This window comes from Dysidea avara, chromosome 4 (genome assembly GCF_963678975.1).
Source record: "Dysidea avara chromosome 4, odDysAvar1.4, whole genome shotgun sequence".
NCBI lineage: Eukaryota > Metazoa > Porifera > Demospongiae > Dictyoceratida > Dysideidae > Dysidea > Dysidea avara.
Genome location: NC_089275.1, coordinates 39,045,900 through 39,073,856, shown reverse-complemented (window position 1 = coordinate 39,073,856; position 27,957 = coordinate 39,045,900). Strand labels below are relative to the sequence as shown.

The 27,957-nt window shown below is 37.6% G+C and overlaps 3 protein-coding genes across 4 annotated transcripts in view; 1 reads left to right on the top strand and 2 right to left on the bottom strand.

Moving 5' to 3' along the window:
• The first annotated feature begins 975 nt into the window (after positions 1 to 975).
• LOC136252073 (protein Wnt-4-like) lies at positions 976 to 3,323 on the top strand. Its single transcript, XM_066044431.1, has 4 exons — positions 976 to 1,132; positions 1,252 to 1,496; positions 2,004 to 2,263; positions 2,564 to 3,323. Exons 1-4 carry the CDS (start codon positions 1,059 to 1,061, stop codon positions 3,017 to 3,019), a joined length of 1,035 nt encoding a protein of 344 aa, XP_065900503.1. The 5' UTR covers positions 976 to 1,058; the 3' UTR covers positions 3,020 to 3,323.
• LOC136252072 (zinc finger protein 184-like) lies at positions 3,034 to 26,593 on the bottom strand. Of its 2 annotated transcripts, none has more exons than XM_066044430.1 (3): positions 26,319 to 26,395; positions 24,742 to 25,245; positions 3,034 to 4,932 (listed from the first exon to the last, which is right to left on the bottom strand). In XM_066044430.1, exons 2-3 carry the CDS (start codon positions 25,236 to 25,238, stop codon positions 3,405 to 3,407), a joined length of 2,025 nt encoding a protein of 674 aa, XP_065900502.1. In that variant the 5' UTR covers positions 25,239 to 25,245; positions 26,319 to 26,395; the 3' UTR covers positions 3,034 to 3,404. The 2 variants fall into 2 exon arrangements, with proteins under 2 accessions (XP_065900502.1, XP_065900501.1); XM_066044429.1 differs by lacking the exon at positions 26,319 to 26,395 and adding an exon at positions 26,512 to 26,593 and having other exon boundaries at positions 3,035 to 4,932.
• LOC136252076 (adenylate cyclase CyaB-like) overlaps positions 26,592 to 27,957 on the bottom strand; it is a 2,575-nt gene continuing 1,209 nt past the window's right edge. The window contains exons 5-6 of the mRNA XM_066044433.1: positions 27,655 to 27,749; positions 26,592 to 26,851 (exon numbers count right to left, since the gene is read on the bottom strand). Coding sequence (XP_065900505.1) covers positions 26,717 to 26,851; positions 27,655 to 27,749 — 230 coding nt within the window. The 3' untranslated portion in view covers positions 26,592 to 26,716. The remainder of the gene's footprint in view (positions 26,852 to 27,654; positions 27,750 to 27,957) is intronic.

Below are 27,957 nucleotides of genomic sequence, written 5' to 3'. Positions count from 1 at the left end.
ATGTTTGTGTAATGAAGAAATTGGATATGGTTGTGTGCTGTAACACAAGTCATTAGTGATAACTCCTTCAAGGCTAAAACCTGTCAACGACTTATTATATCTAGTAATAATTATATATAAGCTGCACTCAATATATGGGTTGTGTAATGTGTACAATATTGCTATAACATGTCACCAAATGCTTTCTGCATAACAGAGTGCGTTGTTTAGGTGGGTCACATGGGTATGTGTTTTAAATTACGGTGTACAAATTGATAGATTGTAAAAATTTTGTCAATCGGCATCCTTTTTTATTAGCTACCTAGCTGCAACAAAAGTAACACTCTTATGTTTCCAAAAGAATAAACAAAGACAGAAGTATTAGAAAGAGAACATATATAATTAGGCCAGAATTAATGTCAAATAAAGGTTGGAGCAAAAAGTGTAGCTATCATATGTTTTTATCTATTTAATTCATGGAGTTTGTACCTAGAGATCAGATTTAGACATAACATGTTTATGGGTACCTGTGCTCTTACAATATCTTAGCAACACTGTGCACATGGTGACAAAGTCCCACATTTATATAGTGCTTAAATTGTTGAGGGTAGGCAGACCTATACGGTTTGTTTATTGACTTGATAACACAATAATTATGCATCAATTCACTTTCAATTGGTTTAAAAATTGCATTTAATTCTGATTTACTTTGAGTATGCACATGTTTGGGCTTGATGAATACCTAACCAATACCATCATGAAGAAAGGTGAGGCTGGTCTATAAAACACAACCCTTTGTGATCCCTACTATACAGTACTACTGTATTGCATGGCATGATGAGGGCCACTGGTACTCACTGTAAAGAATATCATACTGTCTTTTGTTGATATCAGATTTTATGGTTAACAGACACTTTGACTTGGTTGAATGAACTTAGGTAAGTCTCACGTAACAAGTAATGTACCACTTGTGTGGCTTGCCATTTATAAAAGAAGAGTGAACAAAGGACAACATCAGTTTTGTGTGACTACAAGTTGAAGTGTGTTAAGCTTAGTTGCTTGACTGTACTTTGTCAAGAATGATGTTCATTTCACTGATCACAAGTGTAGTCATCTTACTGATCACCCTACCAGCTTCACACTCAAGTTTATGGTAAGTAGACAACTGCCATATATTTAGATCTACTAACTTCCAATTGTACTGATCTTGATGTATTGCATTAAGTATTGGGTGATTTTAAACTGCATCTTTTAATTTGTTTGCATATATAGGTCAGTAGATTTTGCACTTAGTGTGGCTGGGTCAAGTTACAATAATCTATCTGACATTTGCACATTAAAAAGTAATGGATTAAATTCAGCGCAAAAGGAAGAATGTTCTTTGCAGCCAGATGCAGCACTAGCCATTGCAGAAGGAGCATTTGATGGCTTGACAGAATGCTCCAGACAGCTAGCACCCAGAAGATGGAATTGTCCCTACACTTCTCAAGGAGTCTTCAAGAATGGGCTAAAGAAAAGTGAGCCTTTATAAGAAATAGTGTAACTATAAATGCTCTATATAGTCTTTGATATTGTATTGATCTCTGAACAAGATCTTGAATGGAATTTTCATTAACTGCAGCTACATTATCAGTACTTCAAACTCCCCCGTTGGAAACCTGCCTGCTGCAAGGAGCCAGTCCAGCTACCTGTATTTAAACTTTAAAGCTTTATCACTTACTAGTTCAACACACTTGAGCAGTGCAGAATTTTTGATGCTGCTGGCTTTAGACAATTACATCAATTTCTGCTGTTACGTTACTCTTAAAGAATTTTTAGAACCATATGTTTGTGGCTATATCTTGTTTCAGTTGGCTTCCCTCCTATACATCAACCATGAATTAATTTAAGTAGTTAGGAATCACTTCATAGTTTAATTCAACGTGAAAATATGTGATTGAATTTCAGTTTGTTTTAACACGCACACTTTAAAACGTTGTGTTATGTACAGCACGAGTATAAGACCATCTTTATTGTACATTTAGACACTCGGGAGACAGCCTATGTTCAAGCAATCACATCAGCTGGGATAGTGTACTCCATAGCCAGGGCTTGTTCTAGGGGGCAGATAGAACAGTGTTCATGTGATGCTACTAGCCGACCAGCAAACAACTCATTCCAATGGGGAGGTTGTGGTGACAATTTGGCATATGGCTACAGCTACGCCAGCAAGTTTGAGGCCTTCACAATAGGCAGTGATCATTCAAGCATACTAAGAAACCACAGCAGTGAAGCAGGAAGACTGGTAAGTACATTGATGTAGTAGACTATACAGGTATTCCCAATAACAGGAATAATATTAGCTTAGCTGTTTATTTTTTGACCTGGTGACTTTGAAGCCCCTGTGGTATGAGACTCCTACAGTAAATATACACATTTAGTTGTAGATAACACCTTCTCTTATTTCCCTTATTAGCACCCTACACTAGCCTTGTAATTACTGGTTTTCCTCATGTCTCAATTGCTTTCAATTTGAAATGAATTATCTCACCTACAAGTTGTTCGAAAATTTTTACTTGTAACTGTTTTATTTTTAATCTAATAGGTGGTGACAGAAAACTATGAAAAGGAGTGCTACTGTCATGGCATATCTGGATCCTGCAGTGTTAAAACATGTTGGATAGTTACCCCACCTCTAAACACCATTGGTGAAATCCTCACGAAAAAGTACAACGAAGCACTTGAAGTAACTGTGTCCTCAAGCAATCCACCATTACTTATTAGCCAGCTTAAGACAACTACCAGCAAAGACTTAGTCTACACCAGGTCATCACCAACTTACTGTGACAGGGACACACATCACGGTTCCTTGGGGACTGCTGGCAGGGAATGTGACAGAAAACCAAACTCTGTCAAGAACTGTGATGTCATGTGCTGTAACAGACGCTTCCGTAGAAAGATAGTGACGTTCACTGAAGACTGCAATTGTAAATTTATTTGGTGCTGTCACCTGAAGTGTGAGAAGTGTACCCACGTGGAGGAACGTTACTACTGCAAGTGAACAATGTCCCAATACAATAGTGTAACCACAAGTACCGCCTGTATTACTGAGTAATACATTTTAAACCACATTTTAATGCACTTGTAATGTATTATGTGTACCTATAGTGACCAGTACATTGGATTAGTAGTGTAGTGCAAAATAATTGCTATAAATAAATGTTTAGTTTTATAGTGAACAGTGATAAGTATCTTTATATTGTATTGTATATTGTGCTGGATGTGTAGTACAACAATATTTGTAAAATCAAGTAAAATACTAAACAATATTAAAAAAACAGTTTTTGCTAGCAGTCATTATAGTGCAACAGTTCAGTCGTTTTAAAGGTATGAAGATGATGAAATCTTCAACACAATTAAAAGCAGCAGAAACACAAAAACATCTATCAGGCTTCTATGGGCAAATGTACGTGCATGTCATCTGAGTCTAAAGCTGTGGTGCTCTCTTCGGGAATATCACAATCCGAGGGCATAGAGACGCTTGAAAGATTTAATGGTTGCTGCTTGTCACCATTACCAGAAGGATCATGCAATGCTTTCTGATGGTTGATGAGGTTGCTAGGGTGACTGAAGGACATGTTACACAGCTGGCAGGCATAGGGCTTGTAATCTGGGTGCAGTTTAATGTGCTGACGATAGTCAGATTCATTATCAAAACCCTTGAAGCATGTAGAGCAGTTGAATCTCTTGTCACCTTCATGTACTTTAATGTGTACCTCTAGATAAGCAAGGCGGGAAAATGTCTTGTTACAAACTTCACACTCAACCCTGTGCTCTTTTGTCTTGTGTAGTGACAGATCTTCCTCATTGGAAAATGTCTTATGGCAGTAGCTACATTTGTGGGCTGCAGTGTTTGTGTGTGCATCTCGAATGTGCTCCTTGTGTTCACTAGAATATGTGAATGATTTTTCACAGTAGCTACACTGGTATGGTTTGCCTCCAGTGTGGAGCCGAGTGTGTTGAAGCAACTGAGATGAATTAGAGTATGCCTTGTTACAACCCTCGTGTGTACACATGTATGGACGCATGTTTGAGTGTGCTGCTTTAACATGTGCTTCCAGTGAGTCATGGCGAGTGAACGTCTTAGTGCAGAGGTCACATTTTATCTTTGGTCTGTTTGGGTTGTGAACTTGCAGGTGCCTCTTCAGCCGGTACTGACGGTCAAATGATTTCTTACACAAGTAGCAGACGAAAAGCCTCTTAAGGGAGTCATCCAAAACGATGGAAGAATTTTGGCTATCATATTCCAGGCTGCTGGAGAGATCAAATGAGGTTGTGATACTGGTAAGACTAGAGTCACCAGTGTTGCTACTGATTTCACTGGGCAGGTTAGGTCTAGGTCTTTCAGAGTTGAAGTTTGATCCACTTGCTTCTCCCCCTCCAGAAAATGAAGCATTCAAGTTTATGTCATCTGAATCGTATGAAATGTACGAGTGCAAATTATTCAAGTCAATAACATCTTTGTGTATGGTCTTGAGATGACGTACTAGGCACATGCGATAACGAAACTTTGCGTGGCACAGCTTGCACGAAGCTGGTGGCATTGTTACACGTCTCTCTTGCTTTAAAGTAGCCCCTTGTTTTATCACAGTCTCCTCGCTATCAACTGCTGCACCAATGGTAGCTGTGGGGTACATTACAATGCTCATACTGTCCACGCTAGAAGTGGAAACTGCAAGATGTGTTGGAGAAGTAACCGGGACCGACTCGACTAGTGTGTCTACGGACTCAACCAGTGTGTCTACATTATCTTTTTCATTGTCAAGGTGATCATCTTCTGTAGTAACCACAGAGTTGGCGGCTTGTAAACATAGTCGACAGTGTTTGCACATTGGAGTGTCCCCCTCACTGCTACGCTGAGTGGCAAACTTTCTTTTACATGAAGTGCACTCCATTATGTTGACAGTCGACCTCCTAAAAAAAACAACAAACAGTTGACAGTTGAAACAATACATGTATACCATGCCAATTACACAGATAAACACTTAACTATTTGGAGAAAAAGAAATTTAATCCAATACATATGCAACACAGGCATGCATCTATTTAGTAGTGGCAGAAATGCTTAAGATTACACATCAAATGTGCTACCTTTTTTGCTGTATCATCACTCATATAGGAAGGAAAAGGATTTTTAATCTTACATATCCCATAGTGAAAGAATGGAATCCACTACGTAGTCATGTGGGGCATGAATAAAAACCCTATGGCAGCTATTTCAGTCAACGTTGCATTCAAATACAAGGCTTCTACTCTGTTTACAATTGTCTGTATGCACACATGCACACTATGGCATCTAACAGCAAACATGAATTGTTCACTCAATGAAACATTTCTCTCACATTAAAATACACTAAAGTGTATAGTCTTCTATAGCCTCTGTTAAGGACCTTCCCACCACATTCAAAAACAATGTAACCTTATTTGAGCATAAATGAATACTCCGCCAAATTATAACACATTTTGATTAAATTATCTATACCACATTATGCAACAATTCACTTATCCTGTGGTCACATACTGACCAAACCTTACAATGTCACATATCTACCACAACCATCAAGCATTGAGTTACATTCACGGAAATGAACTCCAATTGCATAAATACATGCATAAATGTTCTATTAAGGACTAAATCAAATTACTATGAACTTATTTATGGTAATAAATTTGTGCTAGTTCATACACCATATATACAATGTTTGTGAATGTGAAAGTTAATGTGCTTTACTGTATGCTTGTGCAAGCACAGGGTGACAACACACATTATACTTGCTAAGTGCAAACACAGTCACACTATGCATGCAAAACTATGCATTCATTAACGAACATCTACAGAGAAAGACACACCAACATGTGTACAAAACAAAACAAACCACCTACACACACGTGCACATATACGTATGTACCCCACACGCACATGCATGCACGCATGTACACATACGTGCTACACATATCTCTGCAAAGAATACAAAACTTTTTAAAAGTCATTTCGGTATATATGTACTACACTGAACATGATCTTAAGCTGTAACACCTGACCGAAGAAATACTAATGCTTGTTTACGTGTATCTAACTCAGCATGTTACATAAGAGGACTTCATACAGTAAAATGATATGAGATGACATCAGAATAGTTCCTTTTGTGAGGGAAAGTGTTGTACACACAACATGCCTATGTTGATGTTAGCTACGCAGGATACACAGCTTGACAAAATGAATGAGCAGTAACCAGATCCAACAACACATTAAAGTAAACTATTTACCCCACGTGTGTATGCGATACACATGTTACGCATATGTTTCATTGGGTCGGCAGGACATGTAAACAGCTTAATATGTTTGTGTAAACACTAGAGGTGCTACAGTGGTTCAATCTTCTCTAATATGTGACCAGATCTGCAAAAACAGGACATAATGGATTTATTTTTTGAATTCCTGTTTATTAAATATTTATAATCTACTAAGCCAAGTGTACCCTCTAGCAAAGTTTCAGCTTCATATGCCAATAACTTTGGGAGTTACAGCCCTCCAAAGTAGTAACAACAGAAAAATCAATTTGTACAGCAAGTATAGGGAAAATAAATTACAGGCGTTTACAAAAATGGTTGTAATTTACCAACGGATTGAGGTACAGAGCTAAACGTCCCACCATTGTGTTTGCCACGAACAGGGGAATCTAAGTTTTTTATTTACTCGCCCTTCTTCACTGCATACAAAGGCGAAATCCATGAAGAAAAATCCATCGTGTACGATTGTTTCGACATGACGTAAATAAACACTCATAACTTACATGTCCTTGGGTCTATTGCAACAAAACAAGGATTTTCCAACTCCTCTTGAGCAGGCAAATAAGATGATATCCAGATTTTTATTGTTAGTCCCTTCCTTCACTAATAAAGGGGGGTTAAAAAATTTACGGAATTTTTCAATCATACACAAGTATTTCACCCAATGTATTCAATGCTTTATACTGTAAATTTAGGCTTGTGCAATTATGTCCCTTTTTTGCAGATCCGGTCTCATATGTACCAAATAATAAATTCTTGGATGACATTTCTGTCAGGTTTCCATGGCCTATACTTGATACACATAATATACAGTTTAGGCACAAGTCTTGGATTACATGCCTATTAAGGTAAGTCACTTAGTTTGTTGTTATTATATGGTGCACAGTTTCCATTTATGAAGTTTTTGAATATGATAGACAATGGAATATTCATTGTATTGTTTCTTAGCCATAATAGGATACTAGAATCAGAAAGCATTGACTATTTTAATTCAGCAACGATGATAATCAGATATACCAAAGACACCACAATTTAAAAAAAGGGCATAAAAAAGAAAATACAGTGTAGAATGGCTCTAATATAATTTGAGCTGTAAAAGGATGTCAAATACCAATTATGTAACTCCAATCAGACAAGCAGGCTATAATTTGACAGCAAACATACCATACTATAGACACATGTACATAAGCAGTGAGATAAAATAGAAACGCTATCAAAAAGTACATACATTAGTTTTGCTACAACGAAACTACTTTTTATATAGTACAAATGCCAGTTTGTAAGAGTAAATATGTACAAACAAGAACCAATGTGACTCCTCAAAGGAGAATGTAAAACATGAGTGTATATTTACACTCTAAATATACAAGTGCACATACACAACATGTTTCAGATTGTATTGTCTACAAATGTCAACAATTGAAAAACTACAAGCAAAAATAATTTCAGTTATGGTTTAGATTACACCCAAATAAGGACCACAAAGCATTAAAGCATTACGTATTTTCTTTTGTAGAATCCTTCAAATATATGAGTAATTAGATTTGGCTATCAGAAAGACTTTTTAACAAAACAGCCAGCCCATTGGTTAATGTGTATCAAACATAAATATATTCCAAAGTTTGGTTTTATTAAGATGGTATAGTGACGGGACAACACTGTCACGAGGAGTATATATGACAGGAATGCGTAACTGAATGACAGGAGATGTCATGATGCACTTCACTACCTCTGTATACCATACCTGTCAGGCTGGGAGGCACATGTCAAGAAAACATGGTAAGTTTGATGATGGAATCCTATATAATGTACAATGTACAGATATCACTGCATCACACAGAGATGAACAATGGATCTGCTGAACGCAAATGCAGATTACTACGATGCGCTTCATCACCTGTCTAAACCACACCTATCATACTACATGTATAGGCCAAGAAACACAATATGCTTAATGACAGACATTACTATGGAAACAACCAAACTTGTATGTACATTGTTCATGTGTGCACTAGTAACCTGACCACTTGCACAGAGGGAATTCAGTTTCAACTGTGTAAATGATCATTGCTAACCACTTCATTAACCACACTGCTACATAACATAGTAACATGGATAGAATACACAAGCCCCTAGAATGTGAAAATTGAAATTTAGAGGAAATTTCAATGCAAAGCAAAACGAACGCAGGGAAAGTTTGTAGTGGTCCTGTATACCTAGACTGTACATTACTGGAAGATCAAGTCTCCACTGCATTAGAGATTTGAGATTTCCAAGCTCACATAATAGCAGAAGTCTTTATCTCATTAAAAATCAACACCGTGCATTTCAAACATGTCTACGGCATGTAAAATTCTGTGCAAGCAAAAAATGATAAAAGGTTGTATGAGAGAATAAATATTATCACAATTCTATAGAAACTTACATTTGAGTAGGTACAGGGAGTGTACATATCATAGAATATCTACACCTGTTAGTATACTAGTGGCCTACTTCAGTCATAGTCATGGAATTAAATGTCCACTAGCATTCCTATAGCTACAGACGTATACAACCTTCCTTGTCTCATCGCTTGTTATTTCTATGATCCTTGTTCAAATGCAAAATTTACTTTCTTGCTTACTTTCATGATGTTAACCAATGCATATCACATCAAAGGAGAGAATGGCTTGAGGCAGACACATTATAAAAATCAATTGAGCAACTGAATAATCAATTACTTAATAGTGATGTGGCTATTCTGCTTCGTTTCCACCGGTTACGCAGTATTATGAATGAAGAACAGCACAAGAAACCAATTCACTGATTACAGTAACAGAAATTTTCTTGTGATGGCAGCATTGAAGCCACCACACGAATCAACACCTACGCAGCAGTGGAAAAATAAATGGAGGGAAAAGGTACAGTACCGCCCAGAGGTAACATTACACTCGCGAGCAATTGACACTTGTGTAGCCAATTTTCGACATGCGATTTCATTGGCATGTGCTAACTAACTCACCACCTGTAGCCCCGACATGTGAGCTCCCTCAGGTGGCTGCTCCAGTAACTGCCTGCCTTCGCACGTGATGTATTCCAGTCGTGCGTTGTGTCCAGTCGTGGCCTGGATTTGAGCACTTGCGAGGGATTGTAACGTAACCTCTGGGCGGTACTGTATATCCATGATGCGTGCACCATATAACTGCTCTGCGGTTGAAGAAAAGGCACATCTTTGGCTGAAACAATGTCGAACATTGAAGAAAAAGCCAAACAATATTCACCAAATTCCTTGTCAAATCCATTAAATAGCACACACATATCAGTGCATTGTGAATCAGCATGTAGTATGATATAGACTTGTTTAAGAATCTGACCTATCAAATTGTCACAATGCAATGATGAATTATGAACAATTAGTTTCATGTAGTGTGTACAATAACAACACTGTATTCTTGTTACCATGGAAGCCAAGCAATTTTCTAATAGTACATATCACAGACTTTGTCAATGACAAAACCATCACACATAATACAATATCACTGTCCCTTAATCTGTACTAAGCAAAACATTACAGCTTATGTGGACACGACTTCCTTTGTTTACGGTTGTATTAGATGCTAAATGAATTAATACAAATGTGTTTGGAAACTTATAACTAAACATTTTCATTGATCAAATCATGAGTATAACTTGTGTAATAGTAAACATGTTACTGGATTGTCATGGACTTCCATAAGTTGACCCAATACATGGGAAGTTTTGATGGGGAATTTTTGTGGCAGGGGTCAATTTGTTCACACTTAAACTTTTGTATGGCTGTGCCCACTTAAAAGTGTTAAGCTGTTTACGAGGAGCTACCACATGCGTGCGTGAGATAGCTGTACATTGATCAGGGTTAGCATAGAAAAACCTTGTCGGCTCATTCTAACTATAATTTTTTTTATGAATTTGCTGTTAATGATAATGTACTTATTGTCAATTAACATCTTACATTGTGAGAATTTTTACAGGTTAGTACAACTAGTGTAAATATGGGACTTCAGTGTAAACTTCACACACACATGTGCATGTAGTGGAACCCATGCGATAACTAGACCAACAGGTCTCCTGGCTATTTTCTGTACTATGGAAGCATCAGGATTATGTAGGTGTTCTTAAGCATCCCACATTAACAGGTTGCAGCGTACCACCCAGGCGACATATGCAAGAAGCTAAATAATTTACAGTGTTGTATAGACTTCCTTAACTTATACAATTTTTTGATACAATTTATTCCTGAGGTTCTGAGGCTGGTATTGTGAACTGTACAGCTTCTCCTTTTAAAAAGTTAACCATAAAGTCACTGACAGGTCTCTGTCAGTACAACAAACATACTAGCTTTTATAAAATTATACATGAAATCTCCAAATACAAAAAGACACTGTAAAGTGCAGACACCATTATGTAACACACACCGAGCAGCTTATCAAACAAGTCACGTTCACCAGGTATACACACTACCATACGAATAAATTTACTGGCAATGTTCAGCGTTACACAAGAAATTATATAACTATATTCATTTCTCATGTCTCTAGGGCTTAGACCAAACACAATTGTATTGTTATACATAACAAAACAAATATGGCATGAAGCAATGAAAGAGAGATATACTTTCTATTATTCATGTAAAATCTGTATGCAATAGAAATTATGAGCACACATTTTTGATAGGATAGCTAGCTGATCATGCTTGAAACCAGATTAATTTTGTAGAGACAGATAGTCTGTAATTCAGCAGATTATAAACCACCACTGGCTGCTATATCAATCATACCAGTACTTCACCGCAAATTGAGACCACTTAACAACTAAGGAATAACAATTATTAAAAATCATACAACAATTACATACATATCCAAATGGCTATAACAGGAAGACGACTTTCTGTCTTACAGCCTCAAGCAGCTCTCATCAAAAAACATTGTTTACATATATAGTATAGCGGTGTAGTCCCTAAAATTAGCCAAACCATGCACTTTCCACGTTAACAGTACTCCACATGACACGTATATTTTGATATAGTGCCATCACAGATTTGACCTTTGTGGCCACTTTTGCACAGAAATTTGACCATTTCTGTCCTTTATCTCCCTGAGGCATTAATTAACATGGTACCAAAGTAAAGGTCTTGTTGAACAAAATAACTTGGTTTATATTTGAAGTTACTAGGTAGTTCCATTTTGAAGTTATGGTCACTTATATTATTGAGTTTAGGGTGTAAATCACGTACCTGTGGGGAGGTAATTTATCTCTAAATTCATGGGTAATATAAAATGATCATAACTTTGGAATGAAATCACCTATTAATTTCAAATAAAAAACTAAATTGTTTCATTCCGACAAAGCCAAGCACTTTATTACTTCTCAAGACCTTGACAATGAGTCAAGTACTTTCAATTAGACCACAGCAAGATGAAACACTTGAATGTCACTGGAAAGACTTCAGGCCATAAGGGTCTACGTAAGTCACGTACACATGTGTGTAATCTGTATGTGTACACATACGTATGTATGTAGCTATAGTGTGTATACATGTGCGTGTGGTATGTGTGTGTACGTTGTGTGTGTGTGTGTGTGTGTGTGTGTGTGTGTGTGTGTGTGTGTGTGTGTGTGTGTGTGTGTGTGTGTGTGTGTGTGTGTGTGTGTGTGTGTGTGTGTGTGTGTGTGAGTGTGTGTGTGTGTGTGTGAGTGTGTGCATGTGTGTGTGTGTGTGTGTGTGTGTGTGTGTGTGTGTGTGTGTGTGTGTGTGTGTGTGTGTGTGTGTGTGTGTGTGTGTGTGTGTGAGTGTGAGTGTGTGTGCGTGCAGTGTGTTGTGTGTGTGAGTGTATAGTGCATGTACAACACTTCCATACTACTGCATAGCAACCAGCGTACAAGAACCACACCACAAAAGATGACACCACAAAATCTTGACCAGTAATTGGATACAATTACAGTTTACCAATAAAACAATACAAATCACATTCTAACAGCAACAAGAACCATTATACATCACCCACACATCACGTACATCTTTGTCACTCAACTACAACGGAAGCCAGTTTAAATTAATACACAACTAAATACGTAGGTAATAGTAGCAGGAACATAGTTACGTAGGCTGTCTTCTTATGAATGTGGGATTCTGTCCAAGTCAGTAACTTTGCTTGTACTAAACTTAATAACGTTAATAAACTTAGAAAGAAACCACAACTTTACAAATACACGGTCCAACCATTGTAGTGCATCCTCTCTATAATGGACACTGGGACCAAGAATTTTTCTGTGGTAAAAGGTTTTCCTCTTCTGGTAAAACAAAACACAAGGCCAACACTGTTGGGACAAAAATCTTTGCCTTATTATGGAGGTATCTTCTATTGAATCCTTACTTTTGAGAGGTTCCTAAGGCCCTGGAAATAGTTTCTCCCTGAGTTTTCAGGCAGTGAAGATGGACAGATGTAATCTATTAATGCCAACAGGGAGGCAACACAAATGCACATATCTTGTAGGTTAGGATGAACACATTAACAAATCTTATCAAAGAAGTCCTGCTACCTTCATACTTGTGCACTACCTGTACACGTACAGATGATGACAATACAGTGTAGGTACGTACATGTATTAACAAGTGTTTGTCATGAACCCATGGTGATAGTATGCATAGCTTTGATACGTACTTCTAGAATTTTTACCTCTACACATGCACGCACACACAGTATATGTACGCATGTGCGTGTGTGTGTGCATGCGTGTGTGTGTATGTGCGTGCGTGTGTGTGCGCGTGCGTATGTGTGAGAGAGTCAATAGTTAGCACACAAACAACATGGTACACACATTATCATACACTATGACAGTCTTGGGTTCAATTACATCAGTATTTGTATTTAATTGCAATTAAATACAAATTTTGAGTAATTGTATTTGTAGTTTGGGAACTGGGTGTATTTGTATTTGTAATTAAATACTTTCCTAAATACTTACAATTACTTCTAATACTTTTGCTACAATAAGATGGTAAAATCAAATGAACCTTTAGTGTGAGATCAGCTATGCATAGCTTGTCGACACCTTTGGTCCACACTACTTTCAAGTGTATATTTCACTGGATACATAAGCAGTTACCTTTCCTTTGAAGTCGACTGTTGAAAGACTTTTTAGTATTGCAGGGAAAATATTTTGACCTGAGGGATGTAGACTAATGGATAAAAGATTTGAAGAACTGATGTTTATTAGATGCAATCATTATTATATACATACACCTCCTGTACATGCATAGAGGCTATGGTAGAGCTGGCATGTACCTAACAATTTAATCTCAATAGTAACAGTGTTAACAAAAATTAATAAGCGCAACTAGCATGTGTACAGCGTAGATACTAAATTAGAGAAATTAAAGTATTTGTATTTAAATATCGTCCTGACCAAAGTATTTGCAATTGTATTTGTATTTGGAAAATTTATAGTATTTGTATTTAAATACTATGCAATGTATTTGGACCCAAGTCTGCATTACGATAGTAGTGTATAGTAAAGGAGTAGGCGTGGCCCACAAAATCAAATCACCCAAAAAACAACCTCAGTTTTCCCTGATGACGATGAGGCAGTATTGGTTAGGTAAAACTAAGCCCAAACAAGCTTTCAGATCGACCCGAAACACTTTCAACAAGTTGCTACGGAATTTAAAAAATAATTTATTTAATGGAATTTTCTACTGACTGACTGACTGAGTAACTGACTAACTGATGCTTTCAGACAAGCATAACTCGATAACGGCTAACGCTACGGGCTTGATTTCTTCACTGTTCGACGTTGCTTCGGCCCGACAGGTGCCTTTTGGAATACCACAGTACGTGCAATGCCTTCTTCATGGACTTACCAGTGTCCACCTTTGTGTCCCATTCATCTTTGCTGACAGCGAAAAGTGTCAATTTAGCAATAGCACGTGATGGCTTCCCTTTGTAACAGAAATCGTCCGTATTTGTCATAGTAGCTATTTTGATAGCAGAGGCACTTTTCAAACAGTTCTTTGATTTGTACTGCTGTGTAACGGGTTGAACATAGCCGACAATGAAGCGTAATGGATACTTCACTTTTCAGACGATTATTATTGATATAACCCGGGGCGAGCAGCACAATTTCTTTCGGTATGCGTGGATTGCAGAGGTGCTTTTGAACAGTTTTATTCGAAATACTGCGTAACGGGTTGAACATAGCTGACAATGAAGCATAATGGATACTTCAATTTTTAGACGATAATTGAGGCACGCGGTGTCATTTCAGATGCGGTACTGCATGGGTTCACCAGTCATAATAATTATTTACAAAAAAAGTTAACAAACAAGTACACAGAAAAATTTGGAATTTTCAACTAGAGTAGGGACCATAACACATCGATAAAAAGTACTGAAACAAGCTGGAGTAGTGCACAATATTAAATCACAATAAGAAGTGTTATATTCCTACTGTGCTCAAGATACTGGATATGCACAGTAGGAATATAACACTTCTTATTGTTTTACTGTGATTGCACTACTCCAGCTTGTTTCAGTACTTTTTATCGATGTGTTATGGTCCCTACTCTAGTTGAAAATTTTTCTGTGTACTAGTGTATATAATGTCACCACCAGTGATAACACATTGCTACCGGTAAATTACAGTCACTTATTCTACCCAACCTGAAAAACCACAGATTTTCTTTTGACAAAGTGTCCACACATACACACCAACTGTATCATGTTACAAACACTCGAGATGCTCACACAAATGTAACCAAAATCACCTGCCCAGAAAAATGATGCTGTAATTCGGCCTATTAGGCTGTTCAAAGAGTATAAATTAACTACCAAGGAGATACGCTTGAAACATACTATAGCACAAGTTTCTCTCAGTTAATTGGCACTACTGTTGCAATCCTACAAGAACTCTCCATGGTTGTACATGCAAGGGAGTATAATTAAATCTCTGTCAGCACCAGATTCTTTTTGTTTAAGAAAAGAACAGCTTCCACTGGTCTAAGAATACTTTGAAGTTGAGAGAGAAGTTCGGTAAGTGTGTAGCCGCAGGTCTTGTATGTGTACTATCATCACGACTGGTGTAAGTCATTGTCTTGAAGCCAAATAGACGAAAGACCACACCAAGTCTAACAATTGGTGGCCTTGTGCCTTAACAGCAACAGAAGTTATATATGTTTTTCCTGTACGAGAAACACAAGACTTCTTTTGTGTTTTCTTATTATCATCTCCTCACCCATGTGTGGACATGCAAGAAAGTGTTTGGTTAGTGTGTGTGTGTGTGTGTGTGTGTGTGTGTGTGTGTGTGTGTGTGTGTGTGTGTGTGTGTGTGTACGTGTGTGCGCATGTGTGCATGCATGCATGTTTGTGTGCATGGTATTGTAGCTTCTGTGTTATCAACTAATTTTCTCGTAGCAATGGGAGATGCTCTGGATGGTCCTCTCAAAACAGATTTTGGAAACATCCTATCGAGTGTGGAAGCAGCACAGCGAAATGGTTGCTGGTAATTGCAAGATCTGGGTTTTGATGCTCAATAATTTCCAGTTGCTGCAAGAAATTCTCCAGTGTACCCAACTGTTTAAATTAAGGGTAACTAGAGAAGCAAATGCCAACTGTCCATGTATCACATCTCACATGTAATAGACTTCGGGTGTCCACACCTCCTGCAGAATACTAGTCCTGCCCCAGGAGGATTTGTAAGGTCTGACTATCATATCTGAGTAGTGCACAGGCGGCCTAGTGTTTCTGAGCTGGCATGATCGTGTATATAACATCCAAAGACTTTTTTACTTTGCTGTGTCTATGTACAAACGGATCTAACTTCTTGAGAATATAGACAACACTCTAATAGAACAGTCATGGCATTCATATCAGCTTTTATCTCCTATTAAACTACACACAAACTACACTAGTTGTCAGCATGTAATGTCTGTACTAAGGTGCATGATGCTTTTAGTATTACATGGCAATAGTACTAAAGTTAAGCGCGTTGCAACTTTACAAAGATACATGTTCAATTTTATGTGTTTTCAAACCCCATGAATACCACACACATACACACCACACCTGTACAGGCACAATGCACATCAGCTGTTGGTGGGTAAATGTTACAAACAAGAAATTCTAAGGTTCAAGATATGCATACAAGCCATACCATACATATGCACACAACTCAGCATACTAAGAATATACTAGAATATACTAGAATAGTTGTTCAAAGAATGTAGCACACTGGATACTCAAACACTCTATTATCATGTGGTGAAATAGTATATATTATGTAACAAATTGTTGACAGTTTTTTGTTGTAAGGGGAGGTCCTTAATGGTGCCATATTTCATTACACAATGGTATTTGGTGTCTTCTTCACATGTGTAAGTAAAATGGATGGAATCCTCGTAGACAGCTTAGTGACTCTTAGTTACAATTACTATCATGTGCGTTACTACTTTTTTTGGTCAGTTAAGGGATGGTATCCCAAGTGCGTACATTTGAATGCCTCGTGACATGGATAATTACATCAACTTATTTTTCTGTATTTTAATGGAGTCACATATGCATTCTGACTTCCTAAGAGTTTGCCAGTTCCTAGTGGGACAGTGAATGAAAAACAGATCCTTGCTCTAGAGTGCTATACAAGGTGATGCTACAAATACAAATACCCAGAAGAAACGACACATGTAAGGCACAATAAAGAGCAAAGCATCCAGGAATGGTTGTACAGCATATCAGTGCATAATACAGTGTCAGCATGCGTGCTTACATAATCGAGACACTTACCTTACATAATCGAGACACTTACACTTAGTTAATGTCCAAAAGTATCCCTTAGTACATAAACTGACCTGGAAAACACTTTTGGTCAAGTCTCAAGGAATTTAGTTCTAAGACTTATGTAAACCATTTTACTGTTACAAAACATTCAAGTACAGACAATAAACTGAACATGACGTGGTAAAGTACACACACTTGGAATGCCATTCCTCAATAATATGGTGGGTGAGTGAACTGACCAAAAAGGCAAGAGCGTAATTGCAACTAAATTGGTCATATGCTTGAAGTATCCAAGAGTCAGTAGGATGTCTACATGGCTTCAAGGATTTCATCCATTTTATTAACATATGTAAGAGTAGATATCAGATATCTTGTGTAGTGAATATGTTACTATTAAGGGCCTCTGTGTTGTGGCAAAACTTGTCAGTAATTTGTTATATCAGTGTACTATTTCACTAAGCGATAACAGAGTCTCCAGTGCATTACATAAGGTCTACACAGTTCCATTCTTTGAATAGCTGTTGTATTCTTTGTATGCCGAGTCATGTGCATACGTACGAACACTTAGGAGTTTTTTTAAGTTTAACAGTACAGAAACAAGGGAGGTTATGACTGAACTAGAGGAACTAGTACCTACATGTAAATCTTCAGGTGTAGGCGACCTCCTTTGTTTCACTACTTATGCCTATGATCCCTAAAATTTCTACTTTTTTCCCTTGTACATACATACATACATACCCTTTTTTTTTTTTTTTTTACTTTTTTGCAATGCGCACCACAACTATCAACTACTTAAAAGCAAAGCGGCCATTTTCAGCTATATCCAATACATGGCATTATAAACAAAGAGAACATTATGCCATCATGTGCTACCGTGAATCATAACCTTGTACTGTCAGCGAGAAGAAATGGTCTAACACTCATACCTTCTAATGAAGTAATTACACACGCAACATGCCTGCCTACACTTGATACTCTACCACCCTCTCCCCAAGGAAATGTAGTACATCAATGTGGATATGCTAGTTTTAACTGAACGTTGTAGCCAAGCAACAACTATCACTTGTCAGAATACAACATTCATAAAGAACCTGATCAAAATAAAGTCCAAGTAACTAGCAAAGTCCAAGTATTCAGTAAAATCCTTTTGAAGTATGTAGGTCAAATGCGTAACATTTCTAACATTACAGTCTTATTTGTGACTGTCTCTGGGAAAACCGGTCTTATCGCCCATTTAAAAGTATCGAGAAACGTCGGTTTTAAATATTCTGTGTGTTGTAGCTGGCCAATGGTGGTAGCTACGCATACCAAATTTTCACACGTTTCACAATTTCTTACCTTCCTGATCGTCCACTGAAGAAGTAGTCAACAGCTAAGTTTCCCGCCATTTTAGATAGTTTTTAAACCGAGGTTGTCTGCATCAGGCGAGCTCCAGAAGGGGTGGGAGGCGGGGGCCCTGGAAGGTGGGCAAGATGGTGTTCAAAAATTGAAAAGAGACGTGCTAGGATGAATTAGGCCAAGTTATAGGCCATTCAGGGCTCAGAACTGGCTAAAATGAAAGGAAATTTACAGCACAGGTCATTGTCCAACACCACAGAGCTATACAGCCACACACAGCCATCTCCTGGTCGGCCAGGGCTCCATCAAGACCCCAGACCACTCGTACGGCTCGCCACTGTGCTCTAGAAAAGCAGCCAGCAAAAGCAGACCACTTTACTCTGGTCGACTGTGGCAGTGAAACTTGATAGTGCATTCATTAAGCTTTGTGTTTGTGTGAAAAAATCAAACTTCCTGTCTTGGGCGATAAGAACGGTTTTCGTAGATCCAGTCACATTTAACCTGTACATTTGGCAACTAGAGCTGGCCAGCTTGCAGGCTCTTTCTTTAATTTTGATGTTCATATTTAGTACATGTCAATGAAGAAATGTAATTTCTACAAGTCCAATTTACTTTAGCAATACCTTTTGTAAATGCATTACATTCATTTTTAGAGCGTTATTCACTCAACGATGGGTTAGTAATTTGTGTGATTGTTTCCTTTGAACTAGGCGACCATTTGTATGGACATTCCTTAACAACGGGATAGTAAACAATGTACGAGAAATGTAACTTGAAAGGGGTAGCATACAAATTACAAATTATGCATATAAAAACAACCTTTATAGAGACACTTAGAAGTCTCTTTGATTCTCGCATACTTGATCTTTGATATATAATTGGTGCATGAAGCTGCCTAGGGATATCTGGAAGAGAAGCCACTCCGCTTAAGTACTGGCTGGTTCAATGCAAAGGGAATCCTAAATTCCATGCTGTGTAGCTCTTTAGGCACCTACCTACATTTGCAAGCTGTCTGGTGATCAACCCAGTCAGAGATTCCTGTTTTCAGCATTTAATGGAGTTACAGTGAAAAGATCCTACATTTATATACAGGCTACGTATATGATTCTTGTGGTACCTAGTGAGACAGTGCATGGTAAAATAAAAGCAAAAAAACAGACCAATGCCCTCAGGGATTAGGAAAAGCTCACGTGAATTGGTAATGGAAATACTTATGAAGTGTTACTAAAATTTCTAAAGAAAAGGGTTCTGTACTTTTACCTCTTTGTTGGCATATTTCTGCTACGGACAATTGTTTGTATTTGTTTGATAACACCAAGAATTCGTCGAACTCTTGATAAAACGTGATGACCATTAGTTACAAATTGGAGACCGCCACATGTTGTCATTATGACGGTCTTGTTTCTTTGTAATGGCATTGCTTGGCTGTATGAAACTCACACAATCGTAAAGTACGAATAGAATAGAACTCAAATATGCACAATATCACCCATTGATTTTGTACATTATAACCATCGGGCCAAAGTAAAATATTTATGAACGTCATATAGAACACAGTGCTATACAGCTTGATCTAACTACATATATCTGGTTACACTACTGTAGTTATCTGAAAAGGCAGTAAATAATTCACTTTTCTGAAATGCCAATGACAGAAGTTGCAATAGTTTAATAAGCTCATGCACGAATCAGGACCTTACATCTTGAACACTTTGTATATGGTTTCTTAAGAGTGTGTGGCAGAAATAATGTAACAATACATTACTAATCACATCTACAGAGTGTACGTGCCTCCACTTGAATATGGTTTCTTTTACCAGACATTAAGTAACATTATGAGCTGAAATGACCAAAATGGCAAGTACGTAAATGATGGTAATTTGCTACTAAATTGAAGTGCTTAGGCAGAAGATCCAAGACTGAGGAGTCACCACGCTGTCTACTTGGCTTCAAAACATTTATTTATGTACATAATCAGATATCTTTGTGAAATGTGGTACTATCAAGGACCTACTGTTACAGCAAAGAGTTGTCAACAATTTGTTACATTGAGATAACATACCACATGATAGTAAAGTACTGACTCTACAGTGTACTACAGGTATGTGGGTCTTCACAGTTCTGTTCTTTGAACTGATATTGTATTTTCATATGTACTTATGCCTAGGAACCCTGAATTTCTACTGTCACTACCAATAGCAGCAGTGCAGTAGCAGTGTGTATTTTCCATGTAGCTGACAAGTACTTGAGAGTATGTCAACAATACGTGCCTTAATAAAAAGTCAGAGAAATTGATGCTTGCAAGCCATTAATGCACTTGAAGTAGTATGCACAACTGTAGCAGCGTGTGTTGTGTGTATATACATACTTATTGTTTTTCGTGTCTCTTTGAATGCAGTAGCACATGATGGCTACTTCATGATATGTATTCATTCTAAATATTCAATACTTCACTTCATGGTCACCTCATTAATAAGACCACTCGTTATAGTGACCATGTCAAATAGATTTTCATGATCTTGTCACAGTGGTTTGCTCAGCTTTAGAATATTGTTGGCTATAAGAGACAGGGTCATGTCCAGACATGTGGTGTGGGGGGCTTAACTTTTGTACATCACAGGTGAATCTGTAGTGGTGTTGAGTGGTAGTGATGGCTACATGTAAGTGATGGCTGGTACCGACCACTGCCAACCACTGTACAGTAGGTACATCCCTGTTTAAAGAGCTGCCCCCATTACTGTGCACGCGTGGTAATACAGGACAAAACAATAGTGAAGGTGAATTACAATTATTTCCAGCCATTTGTGCAGTCATGATGGAGTATCACAGAAAATGACAGACTCTCATTATGAGTACATGTGAAAGAGACAAGGATATTGGTAAACATTATCTGAACTATGTATCAAAATGTAATGATCACTGTACCCTGAGAATGTCAGGTAGGGCTGATTTTAGCAAGACAGGAAGTCACACCTACGTAACGCACACACATTTGATACGCTACCCCCCAGGCAATGTAGTACATTAATGTGGATATCCTAGTTTTAACTGAATGCTGTTGCCAAGCAACGACTGAGTTGTCAGTAAATGGCATTCACAAAGAACTGTCTTCAGAAAAAGCCCTCAGACATATTGTAAGTAACCAGAAAAAGTCCTTTGAAATACATAGGTCCTTAAAAAAAAGCAAGGAAACAGATTTGAGTCTGGCTTTCATCAAAAACTACATAAACTAACTGAATTTAGCTAGCTAGCTCACCAAAAGTAAATAATAATAATAATAGTAACTGAATAAAATTGATCTAGTAATGTTCATACTAAACCTGCACATTTACTTACAAGTCTAGTAAGGTATTTCCTACAGGAATTGTCCTGCCTTTCAGTAAAAAAATAAAATAAAAATACAGGACTATCTTGAAAACAAAACCATTGATAATACAATTCTTTCCAACACTTTTCTACAACGAAGAAATGTAAGGCCTATTTACTTTGGCAGTACTTTTCGTAAATACATATCATCCATTATTATTCGCTCAACAATGGGCTACAACACTGTAAAAGTAGTAATACTCAAATCAATTTGTGTAGTTCCGTTTCCTTCCCTTTGTACCAGGTACCATGGCGACCATTTGTATGGGGATTCCTTAACGACGGGATAGTAAACAATGTATGAGAAATGTAACTTGAAAGGGATAGCTATACCATACAAATTGCAAATTACGCATATAAAAAACAATCTTTATGGAGACACTTAGATGTCTCTTTGATTTTTGGAACCAGAAGCTTTGTTCTATGACATGAATGTGTGAAAGAGATACTTGATATTGCTATTAAATTATCATATGTGAAATTTAACACACTAAATGTGGCCCATGCCCTCGGGGTTAATGTTACATCATTGGGGCTTCAGGTGTTCGTGAACAAACTGAACCTAACAAGTCAAGTTGTGGGGAACTAAATGGGTGACATTACATAACACATTGCATTCTGTGTGTAATGGTAGTAATTGGTACTCAAGTTGTTATGTGTAAAGTACAACCCATCAAAAGAATACCAGACACCTTGATAACGGGGAGACTTATCCATGGTACCATTTGTATTGAAGTACACACATTTAGACCCCTGAAATCACTAATAAGGTACCACAGAACAGTCATAACAAATGATACGTATAAGCGCGCCCATAGCTCATTAGTTATGTCCTCGCATACAGCATAGATGTACATTTACACTATCTCCCAAGTTACCGTACTTTCAACTTTGGACCTATCAATCCAGGTTATCAAACTCGAGTCAGCCCTCGTTCACACTACTGCTTAACACATGAGCTTAGGATTGTGAGTGTAAAGTACAATGTATAACAAACCTTTCTTGGCGCAGAGTAAAACCGTACTGAACTAAACGGTTGGGTAGTTGTTTCGCCAAGAATACCAATGTCAGCAGAAGGGTAGGGAGTGTACTGAATGTACAGCACGTATTGTGGTACATCATAGCCCATGTTGTAGAAGCTTTAAGAGTTTAGAAAGTACTTTGCAATTTAAGTCCCCTAATACTGAACAGAAATGATATTTAACATTTAAATACATGCTTAATGGTCTCCCATAGGTTAAAGGCAGGTATAAAATCAGACCTCTAGACTGCTGTTGCCATTTGGTTAAGAGAAAAGAACAATACTTGTAGCAACAGTTACCTGACCATTTTCTCAACTCAAAAGCTTATACATTATGCTTTTACAAAATACTCTATTACAACAATCATGTATATCTACCTACTGTACACCTATACATGATTTGTACTAACATACCTCTCCCTGACGTGGACATGGAACAGAGAGGCATACTTACCATGACACATACACAAACACATATACATACTACATAGACACAAGAAGACATACATACATACATGCGGCCGATATAATTTCACAGTTGATTACTAGCTATAACCCCATTGCACTGTTATACAACAAGCTTAAGGAGTCTACAAAACTGGTAAACAACCCAGCTACACCGCCAAACTAGACCTTCACATTTCCACGATTGTGCAATCAAACATCAATACGCAAGTATGCATATTAGCTTTGTGGTACAATAAAGTATTGAGACATTCCAGTAATCAATATGTATCGTACATCACTAGTGCATTTGTGGTAAGATGGTAAGGAATTCTTGATAACATACACCTTTTGTACTCTAGAACCCTGATTATCTGTATCTTGATTAAACAAATCCTTGCCTATCTGAACAGTGTACTTCGTCAGTAGGTGTACATTCTATTAGAGCATGTGTATGTTCTATTAGAGTAATTGAGTGGAACCATGTGTACAAATGAATGGGTCTCATGGTGTAATGTATTTGACTCATGGACTGGACTCACAGACTGAGCTAGAAACAACCTCTTAATCTAGACATTTTCTTGTTATTGTAATGCTGGAGACACCACTATGGGGCTAAAACTGCTGGTACTGCTCTTCCCTCATGTCACACATGCCCTAAATTATTAGAATTTAGAATATTTGTAAAAAAATGTATGACTATACCATACAGGGTAAAAATTTAATGTGGGAAAATTTTGACGAATTTGGTGAATTGTTGCAATTCGTCAAATTTTTCCTCGTCAAAGCTCACATGACTGGTTAATTAGAATAATGAAGTCAGCACATTCGTCAAAATTTTCCTTGTAAATATTTGACAATAATGAATTCGTCAAAACCGTCGAATTATTACACTGTGCGGTAATAGCCTTGCAGGCTGGTACATGGCTAGATGAATTTGCCATAATTTATAGAAAATGCACACTTGCTGATGTGTGTAAACTTACTATTCAATATAGAATGGGTGTGTGGTGCCAGAACACTTTCTGGTTGCTTAAACACTAGTACTAAGTACAGGAATAAATCTATGCTACAACAATAGCCTCTATCACTTCTTGTACATACGACTGCACGTGTCTTGTAATTCTAATAAATATTCTAATTTTGCATGCGCAAACTTTGTGACGTAAGGAAGAGAAGTACTGTATCAACAGTTGTATAGTAGCTCGATGTTGGTGTCTCCAGCATTGCAACAGCTGGATAACATCTGAATAATTGTTAAGAGACTGTTTTCAACTCAGTCTGTGAGTCCAGCCCGCAAGTTATGTCTCACAAATTCACTTATCCAAATACTCCTTCATAATTGAACTTGTACACACAACAGGTGGTTTTTAAGCAACTCAAGCACAAATTGGAGCTCCTGGTAATACATACATATGTACATAGCATACTACATGCGTTCAACACTACACCATTATCGTGCTGTACATGATGACTTACCCAGTAGTGTCCAGATTAGCCTTCTTAGAGGGAGGACTGCCTAGCGCCATCTCTTCCATCTCAAGGTCAGACATAATGTTACTGGTTAGGTCGAGATCCAATGATGACGTCAGGTTACCAAGTGTGGTGGAAGATGATTGGCCACAACCATCGTCATTAGCAACAGCAGGGGATGCAGACAAATCAAAGCCCTTTGAATGTGACAGTATTATCTCAATAGTTTGAATGTTGTACATTACACTGGATAGGGTTTTCCTCATTGTCTCTAATGATTTCATTGAGTTGGTTACAAGGAAACTGTGTTGTGGTTGGTTGAGAGATAAACTGAAGTAGGACTGCATTTGTTGCAAAGATGTCAATAGTGTAGTCGATTGTTGTACAGAGTCCTTTAGTCGGTCCATTATCAAGTCTTGCTGCCTACTCTTGTCCCCCATTACAGCCACAACAGCCTCTTCAGGAGAACTACTCGTAGCAGTCACTGGTATAGGAGCAGCCATTACTCAACTATGTGAAAACATTGGGTTCAAGGGTAAAAACAAAAACAATCGCTAACGGCAAAAGCCATACAAAAATAGTTTGAATAACGGGTTGCATTTTAATGCAATAGTATAAGTGGAGTAGCTAGAAAAAAAATGCAACATACAGATGGACAATTTATGCTTACATCATGCATGCACAATGCTCAGCTTTTAGACAAACTTTCTTGAGAATTCATTGGCAGATATAATGTCATATAAAGCTTTCAAAGTGAACAAAAATTTTTAAATTTTGAGAAGTTGTGGACTTCTTGGTTTTAAAAGTTACCTGGTCACTACTGGGCTGTCCAGGCAATGGCTATAAGTGTAGAATATCCTATTGAGAAACTTAGTTGACACACATGGGGAGGTGTACTTTCATAACACTTTGAATATGGAATGGGTGAATGTGATACTTCTTAGGATCAATTTCCGATAGAAACAGGCCTGACCAATTTCGAGTCATTTTGGCTGGACAAGCTTACTGTATATACTATTCAATGAGGGGAGCTGCTAATAACTTTTATACAGCAGAACCTGTCTTAAGGTTACTTGTTTCTCATCCACAAAATTTTGGATTCCATGCAGGCGTGGGGTCGTTTTTCATTGTTCAAGAAAATGCTCCAAATCACCTTTTCCGAGGTGCAAGAAATGTTGTTGTGCTGTGAAATGACATTAGCATCAAAATGAAATTGAGGCGGTGGGATAAAAAGTTACAGTATGTAGGTGGGGATGAGTAACAATGAATCAAGTTTACCTGGCATAACGGTTATATGTATAGAAAGCCACCTCTCTAAAAAGACCACTTGCAAATTCCCCGGGAAAAAACAACTTATAAATTCACCAGCTGAGCTATTTATAAAGAACCTGTCTAAAGCAACCACCTGCCTATTAAAGCCAAAAAAAAATCTTGGTCGTCTATGACAAGTTCCACTGTGTTCTCAAGCAGCCTTCGTCAATATTCATATTTCACGTGTGCGTGTCAGATATCGTTGACACAAACAGTGGTTAGAAGTTGCATTCGGTATTCAAACGAGCATTTTATTTCAACAAGAAACGCACCCACCCCATCCCCAGTCCACTTTCTCTAAACACGTGAAACACATCTGATGCTGATTCGACACCACCGTCAACACACGACACGCACACGGGGTTTAATTCGCATCCATTTCATTCGACTACCCGCGACCACCTTTGTAATTACAAGAGGGTGAAGATCAAAACGAAACAGCACAAATGTGGTTATGGTACTCACAAAAATCCCTTTAGAACACAGCGAAATTCTTTTCGTAGCTTCTTCCCCGAAAAATATCGATCACGTGACCCAAAACCCAATTATACAACGAAAAAATTTTATATCTAAAAATCACGTGATACTAAACACACCATTGTGGCATTGTATGAACAAAAAGATATGCATTCAAAAGTCAGCTTTCAGTTTCAAGTAAACAATGTCCCAATTACTTCTTTAGTGACAGCAATAGATCAATGTAAGCATTAGTGATCAAATCAGATTCTGACACATTCAACTTCTTCATGAGATCTTCAGCTATCGCTTGTCCATCTTGTTCAGTCTGGCTGTCCTCCAGCATCACCTAAAAGTAAAAATCAAACAGTAACATCACAGCACTAGAACAGCAGATTGGAAAGTTAAGGATTATTATACCGTAAATCAGGAAAATTTTGGCATAGAATTTTTTTTTTTGTCTAATCGTCGTTTTAATTTTATTAATACAGCCAGCGACAAATTTTTTTGAAACACTGTCTAACCTGATAGCCCATGGGGAATCCTTTTCTAAAACATACTAACCATGTGACATTAGGCACGCTACTTTACTGCACAGCAATGACGTTGTTACATTCACATATTAGAGGAGTGTAGTTTGGATATCTATTTATAGGACCGTGTTAGCAAAAAAACCTGCACAATTTCCATACCAATTATGGTGAGTAGTTTTACAGTACAAAGACTAAAGATATAGATTTGTATTATTGCGACTATACTGAAAATAAACTACACACATAGGCACTTAAAACTTGCAGCCATAACTTTCATTTGCGTTTGTATACAGAGCTTACATGAATTAGAAAATACACAAAAGTCAGGTTTTTGACTTACACAACAAAATTTTAATGAAGAAATAACAATAGATCTTGTTTATATATATCACACTGTAAATGAATGCAAGCAACACGCCTATCCCACCCATGTACTTGGGACTACAGGAACGAAACAACATTTGAATTCTCCACGAACAGATCATGTATATGTAGGTTGAATAAGAGATTTGCTTTCTTGAGCAATAGAGCTGTGAAAATGGACAGTATATCACAACCGGGTACTATGCTTGTGCAAACTACATGGGTTTTACTGAGATTGTCACATCATATAACACACCTCTAGTTCTAAGAAGTGACCAAGTCCTTCAACCTCATCAATATGGACCCTGGTCTGTCCTACCAGGTATAACATCCTGTGCTTCTTCACTATACCTGTAGTACAAAGAACAACACACTTTATGACACCAAAACTCAAACTTGTAAATCAGAGGCAGGGCTGTCACTATAAGACTCCTGTTTCTCTCTATATCTGTTTCAACAGGCAACTACCATATTTACCAGCACCTGTAATAGTTATCACAGAAACCATGCAAAGGAGGTGTTTTAATCAAGTCAGTATTTTTTTATGAGAGGAGCCAAG

What these genes read in the sequence shown, in the direction of transcription:
- LOC136252073 (XM_066044431.1), top strand. Translation starts at nt 1,059, where the DNA reads ATGATGTTCATTTCACTGATCACAAGTGTAGTCATCTTACTGATCACC. An exon ending in CAAGAATGGGCTAAAGAAAA is followed by an intron (nt 1,497 to 2,003) that starts GTGAGCCTTTAT and finishes TTGTACATTTAG; the next exon opens with ACACTCGGGAGACAGCCTAT. An exon ending in GCAGTGAAGCAGGAAGACTG is followed by an intron (nt 2,264 to 2,563) that starts GTAAGTACATTG and finishes TTAATCTAATAG; the next exon opens with GTGGTGACAGAAAACTATGA.
- LOC136252072 (XM_066044429.1), bottom strand. Translation starts at nt 25,238, where the DNA reads ATGGCTGCTCCTATACCAGTGACTGCTACGAGTAGTTCTCCTGAAGAG. An exon ending in GCTAATCTGGACACTACTGG is followed by an intron (nt 4,933 to 24,741) that starts GTAAGTCATCAT and finishes TGTTTTTTTTAG; the next exon opens with GAGGTCGACTGTCAACATAA.